Source organism: Solenopsis invicta, chromosome 14, assembly GCF_016802725.1.
Source record: "Solenopsis invicta isolate M01_SB chromosome 14, UNIL_Sinv_3.0, whole genome shotgun sequence".
Classification (NCBI taxonomy): Eukaryota; Metazoa; Arthropoda; class Insecta; order Hymenoptera; family Formicidae; genus Solenopsis; species Solenopsis invicta.
In genome coordinates this window covers 15966724-15979296 of record NC_052677.1, presented here as the reverse complement: position 1 = coordinate 15979296, position 12573 = coordinate 15966724, and the positions used below count along the sequence as shown (strand labels likewise).

Genomic DNA, 12573 nt, shown 5'->3' with positions numbered 1-12573 from the left:
ATTAAATTTATTTAAATCCAAAAAAATTTTATTATAAAATTTTCTGATTGAAGCTGCGAAACACAATTTTGCTTATTTTATAGAAAATAAATCTGTCGCAATATAAGAAATTCAAGATAATCGAGATGTCGCGCGCGACGAATTTTCGTAACGCGCAGTATTGTTGACAGCCGTGTATCCGACGAGAGGAAAGAGAAGATAAGAATTGTTAAATTAATGATCCTCGATCACGATTCAACATTTTATTCGTTTCGAACAATATGTCAGAGTTATTGGTTTACATTTACCGTCTTTCAAAGCACTAATAAAACATTTTATATGTATGCTCATAGTTTCTAACCTATAACAGTATACACATCTATATCTATCTAGGTGAAATTACTTAATATTAGGAAAAGATGTCATCTTCCCACACAACGGAGATGACCGAGCAACTAGTTAAAGACTATGCGAATTACGCAAAAATGGACTGGAGTAATCAGGTGAGTGTACCAGTTATTACAATATTGCTGCTTGAGGAGTTCTTAAATAACTCTTACTTATGTTTCAGATGAAAAATGTTCGCGATAGCATAGAGGATACACTGATACGACTGGAGGAATTCCAATCGATTGTTGCAATGGTTAGTTGGGAATTTAGTAGAATATGCATGACTCAATAACTTACTGAAACTTCAAACATTTCTGTCTTGCAAGGTGGAAAATAGCAGTGCCGAGTGCATGCAGCAACATCTTCCAAAACTGCAACACATGAAGGATGGTATGGCAACTCTTCGCAAAAGAATAGATGCACTGGAGCATGTTGTTGCAATGGCCAACATGAATTTAAGTGCATTGGAAGCTGCTGTAGACAAGGCAGAAACTGACCTAGGTGTATCAGATAGACTATTCGGAATACTAAATCCTTTATCATTTTTTGTAAGTATAATTTGCTAAAAATTATATTATTATATACTTTAAGTTATTAAATAATTAAGGTATGCTTTATCATATATGAAATAATTTTTAAGCAACTTGAATTTATTTTTATTTTAATTTTTCAGAAAAAAACTCAGGAACCTGTTGCTTCGAGTACAGTGCCAATATATAAATCGCCCATAATTTACAAGTCTGATGACTATTTTCAAAGAGAATAACAAACATGCACAAAAGATGACTTGGATTATGTGAAGTACCTGTTATTAGTGTAAGAAAGTATAAAATATAAATCATTAATATTAATGAGGAAAAATAATAAGATTGGATATTAAATATTAAACATCTATAATGAATTTTCATTCCACATGTTACATTCTTGTCATTTATCATACTGTTCAATAACTGCTTGATTAGCAAAATTTATACATGTATGTATATATATGTATGTGTGTATATATATCATCTCATACTATATAAATATACACGCACATATATATATTTAAAGGGTTCTTTAATTTTCATCTTTTCATGACATCTTTAAATAACCATTATTCAAGCAATGGATATTCCTTACACTTATATCTTGTACATTGAAAAATATTTCAACACGCAGCAAGAGTGCAAGTTTTTAATTGAGCTTTCTTCTCTCCCAAAGAACAACGTCCTCCTATGCAATGTCTCCACCTCATGATCTTTCCTACTCCACAAGTGACACTGCATGTGGACCAATTACCCCATCGATCCCAAATTTTTGGCTCTCTGTTCTTTTTTTCTAAAATAATATCATTAATTATTCCATTTATATAACATGGATAATAGCTATGTGACTAGAAAATTAGGAACAAGGAAGATTTTATTAAACATAAATAAAGAGTTCTCAGTATTAACACCGCGACTTTTTTAATTACGTTTCCTAAAATCAAAATACTGTCTTTTGTATAACCGATATAATTATATCAACTATATAATTATATAAATTATATAATTGTATTAAAAAAAGAAGAAAAATTAAGAAAAAGATTTTACGAAACGTAATTGAAGAGTTCCCAGTATTAATATTGAGAGTACTTTATTCACTTTTCATAGAATTTTTCATTTTATATAATTACATAACTGGTGAAATTATATCGATTATATAATTATAAAGAAATTATAAAGAATTAAATTAACGAAAAATTATAAAGAAATTTTTAAATCGTCGAAGAAATATAATTAAAAAAATTTGTCAGTTTTTTTCAAAAATTTACATTTATGTCAGTCCTTTCTTAAGGGGAAGGAAACGTAAAGTTAAATGTTAAAAAGTATTTCAAATGAGCAATTCTACGGAAAATTCCATTCGCTACTCAAGCTTCATCGTTTCTGTACCTTTCACTCGCTATTCTTCACATATACACGCACATAAAGACAATCTGGGTTAAATCGGATTATAGTAACTAAATACATTAAGATTAAATATTCTATTCCTGATAAAAGTTATAATTATTATGTCAGAAAAAGATAATTATATGAGTTATTGCTAAAGAATTGTTTTTGGTAACTGGGAAGCTTAGTCAACGTGAGAATTGTTCCTTATAAAGGAAACGGTGGAACAGTCGCTGGAAATTTTCCGTTGTCAGTGAAATTTGAGCGCCCTACATAATTAATTTTTGATGGTACAATAAAAAATTATTTTCAGATTTGTATCTAGCTAAATTTTTAGGTACTTTAGCAAAACTGTTTTTATATTATTATTACAGGTTTCAGTTTATTTTTAGTTTTATTATTTAGGGACAAAAATTAATAAAGTATAGAGTAAAAATTTTTCCAAAAATTTTTTATATATGTAAATATTGTAAATTATGAAATATCTTAAAAATTTCAAAGATTTTTTGTTCTTTAATTTTTAATGAAATGTTATAAAATCTAAAAAAGTTAAAAATACTTTTTAGAAATTATAGGATGAGAAATCTCAGAATATTTCAGAATTCACATATATGAGAAATTTTAAAAGATGATAGACTTCTGAGTATTTCTATAAAAATAATGAAAAAAACTTTCAGGGTTTTTTTAAATAAAATAATATGTTACGTAATGTTACACATCAAAGCACTCTCGTTGTTCGCAAAAATTTCAAATCGTGGATGTTGTAAGAAAGAAAAAATATTTCAGCCATGCAGCCGTGGAAATTTCCATCCATACACTGCCCAAATGTTGTTTCATGTACGATGATCGGAATTGCGGGAAGGTAAATCTCGAACCGGTCTCGGAGAAAGCCACGATCACCAACCGGTATATGACCCGCGATTGCACACGATTCGCACCCACTCTCTTATTTATTTACTATCCCTTTTGCAGCTGCCCACCAAGCACATCTTATTCTCAAAAAAATAAAAGTATATAAAACTATATACACTTTTATTATTTTTTTTTTAGATATACTTAAATAGCGGGTAGCTAGTTACATGATATTACATACAAGTTTAATAGCACTTTGCGATGATAAAATATCGGTCGAATAAATTATTAATATAGCAATAAAATAAAATTCTATTATATCTAAATGTATCTATTATTCCCAAGTAACTTGCATATCTAAAATAAGACGACTTAAAGACATCGTAAAGTTATCTTTTAGTACAGCACAACTTAAAAAGACATTTTTAAGTCATTTTTAAAACGTCTAAGGCCAGTATTCGTAGTTGATTCTTATTTCAAGATTAGCATCTTAAGTAATGTCTTAATTCTCTGATTGGCTGATGACATCTTAAAATGGCACTTAAGATGGTCTTAACTATAAGAATCGATAATATGAATACCGGCCTAAAACTTGACCCGATTTTGATACGATATTGTCTGGATTCAAATATATATATAATGAAATAATTTTGATAATATAAACATCAATATACATATTCTATCAAAATGCATTCTCACTGTAGTTTCTAATTGTCGCATACATAAAACATATTTTAATTATGTCTTTTAGGTGTAAATAATTTATTTTGCATGTAATCGAAACCATATTGTTACCTCGTTTTATTTGCTGCCGGATATTGTCATCTTGTTCATTATCATCGATATCGCGAAACATATTATAATTTTGGCGTCGGAGTCTATCCGATTTTAATGTATCCATATTATTTTTTACAATAATTGATGCAACATTTGACGGTACTTTATTAATTTTTGGACTAGCTTCTGTGAAGGCTAAAATTGAAAAGTTATTTCATAGAGAAAAGTGATATACCATATATAAATTACATGTATTAGCAATTACCCATAAAAAGCAGAAACATAACAAAATGAGCAAAGATCAATCTATGTTTAGACATTAATTTACTTTTTGCGTTGATATGAATATTTATAGAATTGTCTAATCACATTGAAGTCTGCTCAATATTAAAACAATTAATAATTTAGATTGAATGTGAAGTGATATACATTAGTTGCATTCAGCAGAAAAGCAGCTTTAAAATGTTATAAGATTCTTTAATGATTGGTTTATACATTTAGATTCGACAAGATTTAAGTGCAGAAACCAATCGTATTAAAAAATCCTACAATTGCAAAACTGCTCTTTTCGTTTAATGCAGCCGTTGAATGTAATAAAGACAATTATTGTCTCGTTATGTATATTTATGTATGTTGCGTGTGCTTCGTATATATATATATATATATATACACATACACACAGAGTCATTAATGTCTAGTCAACTTAAGTTAGCTGCGTTCCGGGTTTTCTATAGTGCATATAACATATTTTAAATGAAAATGAGATTGTTGTTAACTTTAGATGGATAGGCATTAATAAAGCCGTAATTCATAAAAAGAAATATCTCTCTATGTTATAAATAATCTGTTTAAAACTCCATTCAATTTATGCTGTGTTTAATTTCTCATAATTTCTCTAATATACACTGCATACATTAAACATACATATTTCATACAATATATATATATTTTAAATCAAATTTTTTTCATTCAAATTTTTGCCATCATAATGCAATCTTAAGAGAAAAGGTAAAAGTTGCATCAAAGAAAAAGTCTATCATTGTTTTGTATCCTTCTTATTGTTAGATCAAGCATTAGTTTCGATTCTGGAGAACAGTAATAAGATCTCTTTCCATGATAGTTTGTAGAGAGGGGATGTTTTTTTGTTTGCTTATTCTCGAAATCACTCAATAGTTTTCGCATAATGATGTCGAGGAATCTTGTTAGTTGCTTTCGTAAATCGCAGATCACGATTTTATCCCAAGCCAACCGAGGAAGCCTTTAGTATTGCAATCCTTAAGACGGCAACTCCTCAATTGCGCCTTCTTTAGACCTTTAATACAATCTGCAGACAAGCAATGACGCCAACGAACCTGTCGTCCTTGCCCGCAAGTCACACTACAGGCGCTCCAGATACTCCAATTATCCCATGCTGTTAAATCTACAGTGAGAGGTAAAGAAAAAACTGAACTTCACATTTCTCCCACTCATCGTTCAATTCATGCGAACGCTGGGAAAAACAATAAATCTTAAGGAGAACTGTTTAAATTACTTATGCAATTATTGTTTTAATTACTTATGGAATTATTAAATGTATGAACTCTCGCGAAATCAGGAACTTATTTTACAAAGCTTACATTTACATATATTTTCATTTCTCCTTTTTCTTACTGAATTATTTTCATATATAAAGAAAATAATTTTTGTATCTAAAAAATTAGCTAGATACAAATTTGAAAATAACTTTTTGTTAAATTATCAAAATATTTTCGTAGAATGCTTAAAATCAAAATGATGTTTGTTAACACATCATAACTTTGTGCAATATTGTTAATCATACTTAATTGTCTTACATAATTTTGATAGTCCCAAATTTTATTTTAGATTTTTTTCTAAATTTTTAAATCCTTCAACAAAAACCGTTCTTTACGTAAAAACTAACATCTAGCGCTTCCTCTTTACATATGAATTGTTTAATATTTGAACATTTGCTATTTTCATCACAAAAGATATTTTAAGATAAATCAATAAAAGAAATTAAGCATATCATGACAAATTACTTTCTGGTCCCCATCTCATATTATATGCGAATATTTTAATTCTTAATTTTGAAGATGACTGCTCAATTTCATACATATAAATTTTCTCTTGCTCAGTGAGTTTTTTTATAGCGTTGTCTTTTGTATTATTTTATTACCTATATCTTCGTCGTTTGAGTCCATGCCCTTTGCGTTAACATTACGCTTCCTCTTCATCAAACTTAACGTTCCCATCAAGGTAACTTGGCGACGAATCCTGCTATGTCTCGTAGGGCGAGTTACAAAAAAGTTTCGCTCATAGCCTAACAACTTTCGCTTATAGATCATATCGACGCTCGTTTGAAAGTCTGGATTCCGTGTAACTTTCCAGTTATGCTGTAGCGAGATCAATATCTTTTTCTCTATCTAATACGTGAAATAAGCGTGAAATGATTTTTTTTTAACAACAGAAAAGAAGGCGTTACAAAAAGATCTGTTTTTGATGTGCTTGGAGATAGTAAAACAAACATAATTTCTTGTAGTTTTTTAGATGAACAATCCGATGGTGCTAGTTAAAATTATGTCACCTGACAGAAACACATAAAAAATTAAATTTAAATGAGAAACGCGTGGCGTTTAAGTATTCGCGAGATGAGTTGCTACGCTATACGCACTGATGACACACAGTGTAAAATATCAAATTTAGCCATTAAAATATTTATAAAATTCTTGGTAAAAATTGTTTCCATAATTTTTGTACAGATTAAAACATTTTTTAGAAATATTCAGAAAAAAACTCAGGAAGTCTATATCGTTTCTCAGAATTTTTCGTATATGCTAATTATGAAATATTCTAAGATTTCCAAGATTTTTTATTCTATAATTTTTTATAAAATGTTATAAAATTTAAAAAAGTAAAAGTATTTTTTTTAAATTATAGGACGAGAAATATCAGAATATTTTAGAATTTACATGTATAAACAATTTTGAGAAAAGATATAGGCTTCCAGAGTTTTTTCCGAGTATTTTTGAGAAGTGTCCCAATTTGTATAACAATTTTATAATAAATTATATAAGTTATTGCTAAAGAGTTGACGTTGATTAATTTCACGGTAAACTTAGCAATGTGAAAATTTTTGCTTATAAAAGGATGATGAAACAGTCACTGGAAATTTCCGTCATGGACATCCTGGTAAAAATTTTTCTCAGAATTTCTCATATAAGTTTTCAAAATTTCTGTATCATTTTATAACTTTTTCAGATTTTTTTATATAAATTGGAATATTTTTCAAAAATACTCATAAAGTTGACATCTTTTCTTAGAATTTTTCGTATATGTTAATTATAAAATATTCTAAGATTTCTAAGATTTTTTGTTCTATAATTTCTGATGAAATGATATAAAATCTAAAAAAGTTAAAGATTAGAAATTATGGGATGAGAAATTTCAGAATATTTCAGAATTCATCTGTATGAAAAATTTTGAGAAAAGATGTAGACTTTCTGAATATTTCTGAAAAATGTTCCAATTCGTACAAAAATTATGAAAAAAATTTTCATCAGGGTGTTTTAAAAATTAGAAACTTTAGAATATTTTAGAATTCACATGTATGAAAAATTCTAAGAGAAAATGTAGGCTTTCTGAGTATTTCTGAAAAATATTCCAATTTATATAAAATTGAGAAAAATTTTCACTAGAGTATCTTATAAAAATACTGCATTTAGAAAATATTTTATAATTGCTAATTTCGAATATAGATTGCCCAATTTCATACATATAAATTCTTTTTCGTTCAGTTCTTTTCATGAGTCTAAAAGTTTCCTTTTTTATAAGGAAAAAAAAAAAAAAAACGATTATGCGATTATACGTCGTTTGAAACGGCTTCCCCTACCCTATGGACCACTATGCAAATACACGAAAACTTTCCATTGCCTCTGGTATGGTCACTCTTAACCCTCTGTAGTCCAGTGTCCTTTTCGCTGCTTTCTTGCGATCCAACCAAGTCACTGAGTGTTTTTTGAAAATTTTTGGGATCTAAACAATCTGGAAAAAGTTCTGGTACCCTGTACCAATATTTCGAAATACGATTTCACAATTGTTAGACTCGAAATATTTTTCATTGTTTTGTACGTGTCTGAATTTGAAGCAAAACCATTTAAAATTGAACATTTGTCTGAGTCTTGAAATCTCCGGTTTAACGCGAAAAATAAAATAGGTATAGCATTTTCATGGTATTTTATTTATATATTTTTATATGTATTTTTCATGTCTATCATATATATATATATATATATATATATATATATATATATATATAAAATGTTGTATCATATTACATCAATACATGTAACGTAACGTCTTGTCTCGCGCATGACTGCAACGCTACGTGTTTTCTCGATTTAAATCCAATTTTCTGTATGTTCTTGTTATATGACGTATATTTAACTACAGTGCCATCGGACTGTCATTGTGTTTAAAAATTATGATGATATTTATTTTCTTATTCCTGAGCACTACAAAAGCAGGCCTTTTTGCGCGTATACTATTTTTTCAAAGTTAGAACACATAGATTTTTGTTTCCCATTTCGCAAACCTTGGATTCATGATTTGTTGAGAATTGATGAATGGAGCAATGACACGATTGTAAATAAATATCCGAATAATGACACCTTTTATTGGTAGAACACGTTGACCTATTGAATAAATCGAGTCGACAAGTATGCTTGCTGTATGTACATGAAAATGAAAATGTTTGATCTTTCATTTATAAAGCGACGAAAAAATTCATATCTTGCAATATATGTACAACATGATAAAATGATAATCGCATTCTCGCAATTATTTATAAAAAAAATTAAGAGATTATATTATAATAAAATGTTTTGTATGTGGAAAATATAGGTAATATCTTTTTAATAACATAGCAATATTACCTTTTGTATTTATTATTTAAATAGGTATTCGATGCAGACACGGTGTGCTCGTAATTCGACACATTAATCGCAAATGTTCTCGTGGTGCAGGATTTTGGAAAACTTAATGTTACGCACCCAAAGTAAATATTGTACGTCAAAATTAATTTAAGTAATACTTGCATATCATATTTCCGGTCTTCATATCACACGGTTATGAACATATAAATATCGATAAAAAATTCTGTGTCTAAATTCACATTATGAAATTGTAATATATAGAGCCGTATAAATACAATGTTTGACATAAACATAAGAATATTAAAATTTTTTTTCTTATCTTTCTCAATCAGAGAATACATTTTCTTTTCATAGTCAAATAACTAAATAAAAATCCATTCAACAATATTTAAAAAATAATAAATAATCAAAGCTAGAAAAATGTGAATTAAATTTTTTAATTAGACTTATATTCATATCTTTAAATCGTAAAAAAAATGATTTAAAGATATTAAATTTCTTTTTTTTTTTGTATATTCTATTGCCGTTGAGAATGACTTTAAAGTCGAAACGCGTTTAAAATATATATATTTACTAATAACGATGTGTATAACATTTATTAAATTATCGTATGCTTTGTACACTAATTATCACATTTGACTCACATTTCTCTAGCTTTGATTATTTATTATTTTTTAAATAAAAATCATTAGGATCAAATAAACATCCTGGAAGTATGATAAAAATGTAGATTGTAACATATTATAAATGTAATAAAATAAATATTGTTTATTCTCTAGTTTGATATATTTATACTATACAATAGTTTTTTTTTTATTTGAATAGTTTATTCAAATTCAGTAATTGTATTATAACTTATTATTTTTGAAGAAACAGTGACTGTTTTTATATATAATCAATTCTTGTAAATTATATCTGTAGAAAGTTTAATATTAATTAATTATAAACTTTTTTAAGATTTACATAAAGACATATATTAATAAATTGGCAGCAAACAAGCTCAATGACAGCAAAATATAAAACGTTACATCAGATTCTACTTAAAAATATGCTATAAAGATATAATGATTCATGGCTGCATCTACATCGCGCATATAAAAATATAATTAAATATTATCATTAGATTAGACTTCCCTATACATATATAAGATATGTTTCATGAAACTGCTGAAATATAAATGAGTATATTACATATTATTGCATGCATATTTAATCTGTAATAAAATATTTTGCTATTCACCTGATCTATGTATTTTAGTGACTCACTATTCAAAATGTATAATTATTACAGAAATAAAGTTTGCTTGCTAGAGTAGTAAGAATATATATAAGTAAGAATATATATAACTATGAGTTCATCTACTTGAAGATGAAAAATCGATTGTCAATAAAAAAAAATGAATTTTTAATGTATTAAGTAATTTTAATCAGTCAAGACAGAACACTTTGAATGTAAAAAGTGAATAGCCTTAATAATTTAATATATAAACAGATCGCCTCTCTTATCAGGCAAATTGTATAATTTACATTTGGATTACGCTCATAGATTCTAATGTCGACAGGCTTCTATAAGAGACGCATTGTACTAATATATCAAATATCAAATTAATTATAGCCTGAAAAAAGCTTTGTGCCCTCGACCATTCGGTATTTGGCCCTGTAATCGTAATCTACGAACAGCTTCCCTCAAATGCTTGGGTTGTAATGGACCAGTTTCATTTTGGGCTTCCATAACGTCTAAAGCTATACAATAAATGCAATAAAATTGAACTATTCTAATATTTATACAAAAAAAAAATTCTTACCTTCTTCAACAATTTCACCAACAAATACTTTAGCAATTCCCGACATAGCTATGACGACGTTTTGAGATACAGAACAACCCGTTATGGTCTGCATGATCTGAGAAACATATTTAACATAATACTTTGTTAGTAGAAAAGTGAATTTCTTTTATAACAACTAAAAATAAGATACTGTACTCTTTTTATAGCTGCTTTTGGAAATGCAGCTCGTCTGTACATTTCGTATCTGTCCAGCTGATCTTCAGTGAAGTTAGATACTAGCACTCTGTAAAAAAATATTCTCAAATGTATTTTCAAGACACTAGACATATGTAAAGTTAGACGTCAGATACGTACTGCATCTTTTCTCTTTCCTCCTCTTCTATTTCCCTTTTGCTTTTCTCCTTACTTTCACGTCTTTCCTTTGCGTTGATTGGATTAGCACGAGGTATCATAATGTCATTACTGAATATATCTTCCACAGTCGGTTCTTCATCCTTTATATCAAGCTCATGCTTTTCAACCTCTATTTCTTTTTCCATAACTGGACATATAGAATTAGATCCTGAATTTTCAATCTCTTCAGCATCCGACTGCGATTGTGAGCTCATTGCATCTGACTCCACCTATGTGATAAAAATAGTAAGATTAGTTTATTATTAAAAGATTTGAGTTAGAGTTTAATTCTTTACAACATTTATACCTTAATCTGTTCACCATCAACCTCCATAGCTTCAGTATTTTTGAACTCTAAATTTTGTGCAATACCATTTTTGTTATCTTTATGATCCTCAATATCATTCACTTTATGCTTGAACTCCCTTTCATCCCCAGAATCTTCCTTCCCAAAGATATTATCCATTTTTCTAGTAAAAAAGATATACAATGTATAAGCATTATAGGAATTTATTCATATATTAACTGATATATATGTACATGCATTATATACATAATAATAAATATTTAATGATAAAGTAATTTATCAACATTACATTTTTATTTTTTTAGACACCAAATAAACTAGTTACATAAAATACGACAAAATAAAATGTTACAATATTGAACAATTCCCTTTATTAATATTACACATTACGTCGTGATAATAAAGCTTAATCAACGCTTTATAAATTTTATAAATTATAAAGCAAATGAAAAGAGAAATAGAAAATTAAATAAATCACTGCATGTTCTTTAGATTTATAAGAAAAATATATATTTACATCAAATATATTGTAAAGTAAAATGGGATGATTTATACTATTATTCGCCGTAATAACAAGGCAATCTGCCACTGATATCATTAAAAATATATTTTTCAATAAAGAACCATTGTCCGGAACAGTAACAACAATGACGCGACGCGAGGTACAGAGTGTACAGACAGGTACAGGTACAGGTTAGTTTGCTGGTTTGCTGCTTCGATTATATCCCCTCTAACCAAAGAGATTATACTCTGCTGGCCAGAGAGGAAAACCTGGGAAAACCTCTCTGCTGCTGGCATTGCGTAGCAGCAGTGATAGCGGCGCAGCGGCGCGCAGGCGCGTGGGGGAGTGGGGGTGATCACGCGCCCGTCACGCCGCTACGCAGTACGCAGTGCCAGCAGTCGGTCGGTTAGGGAGCACAGCGGAAGGTCGCGATGCGTCGCAGCGCATTTCAACTCGTATCCTCGTCATCCCGTACGAGTGTTTGATGCGAGCGAGTGTTTCGAGAGTGTCGAGGACTGCCGAAAGTGAAGTGTTGGCCTTCGTACCGATGGTGCGAAGTCGAGTCGCGTTCAATCGTGTTTCGCTGCTTCTCCGTTGCCTCTTATTTCGAGTTTCCGACACGCGTGAGCACCCGGAAGGTTTCGAGAGTTCCAAAAACGAAGGCTCGCGCGTTCGTGCTAAGTATGAATCAAGACGAATCGTCGTGAGGAGAATCTTGGATTCTTCGTGTCGCTCACATGACAAT

The 12573-nt window shown here is 29.2% G+C and overlaps 4 protein-coding genes and 1 long non-coding RNA gene across 5 annotated transcripts; 2 read left to right on the top strand and 3 right to left on the bottom strand.

The window, feature by feature from the left end:
• Positions 1-127: 127 nt before the first annotated feature.
• Positions 128-1276, top strand: LOC105207611 (biogenesis of lysosome-related organelles complex 1 subunit 4). The gene is made up of 4 exons (XM_011177167.3): positions 128-482; positions 551-622; positions 696-917; positions 1043-1276. The coding sequence occupies exons 1-4, from the start codon at positions 399-401 to the stop codon at positions 1133-1135; spliced, it is 471 nt and encodes a 156-aa protein (XP_011175469.1). The 5' UTR covers positions 128-398; the 3' UTR covers positions 1136-1276.
• Positions 1246-4098, bottom strand: LOC105207612 (properdin). Its single transcript, XM_011177169.3, has 2 exons — positions 3927-4098; positions 1246-1689 (listed from the first exon to the last, which is right to left on the bottom strand). The coding sequence occupies exons 1-2, from the start codon at positions 4030-4032 to the stop codon at positions 1520-1522; spliced, it is 276 nt and encodes a 91-aa protein (XP_011175471.2). The 5' UTR covers positions 4033-4098; the 3' UTR covers positions 1246-1519.
• LOC105208277 (A disintegrin and metalloproteinase with thrombospondin motifs adt-2) lies at positions 2995-6744 on the bottom strand. Its single transcript, XM_026132300.2, has 2 exons — positions 6085-6744; positions 2995-5328 (listed from the first exon to the last, which is right to left on the bottom strand). The coding sequence occupies exons 1-2, from the start codon at positions 6251-6253 to the stop codon at positions 5135-5137; spliced, it is 363 nt and encodes a 120-aa protein (XP_025988085.2). The 5' UTR covers positions 6254-6744; the 3' UTR covers positions 2995-5134.
• Positions 6745-7553: 809 nt separating this feature from the next.
• LOC120359541 lies at positions 7554-9043 on the top strand. The gene is made up of 2 exons (XR_005576317.1): positions 7554-8121; positions 8864-9043. It is a non-coding gene; the product is annotated as an uncharacterized LOC120359541 (long non-coding RNA).
• A 612-nt stretch (positions 9044-9655) lies between these two features.
• Positions 9656-12122, bottom strand: LOC105207610 (transcription initiation factor TFIID subunit 11). Its single transcript, XM_011177166.3, has 6 exons — positions 11844-12122; positions 11327-11489; positions 10981-11249; positions 10822-10909; positions 10645-10741; positions 9656-10582 (listed from the first exon to the last, which is right to left on the bottom strand). Exons 2-6 carry the CDS (start codon positions 11483-11485, stop codon positions 10449-10451), a joined length of 747 nt encoding a protein of 248 aa, XP_011175468.1. The 5' UTR covers positions 11486-11489; positions 11844-12122; the 3' UTR covers positions 9656-10448.
• Positions 12123-12573: the final 451 nt, after the last annotated feature.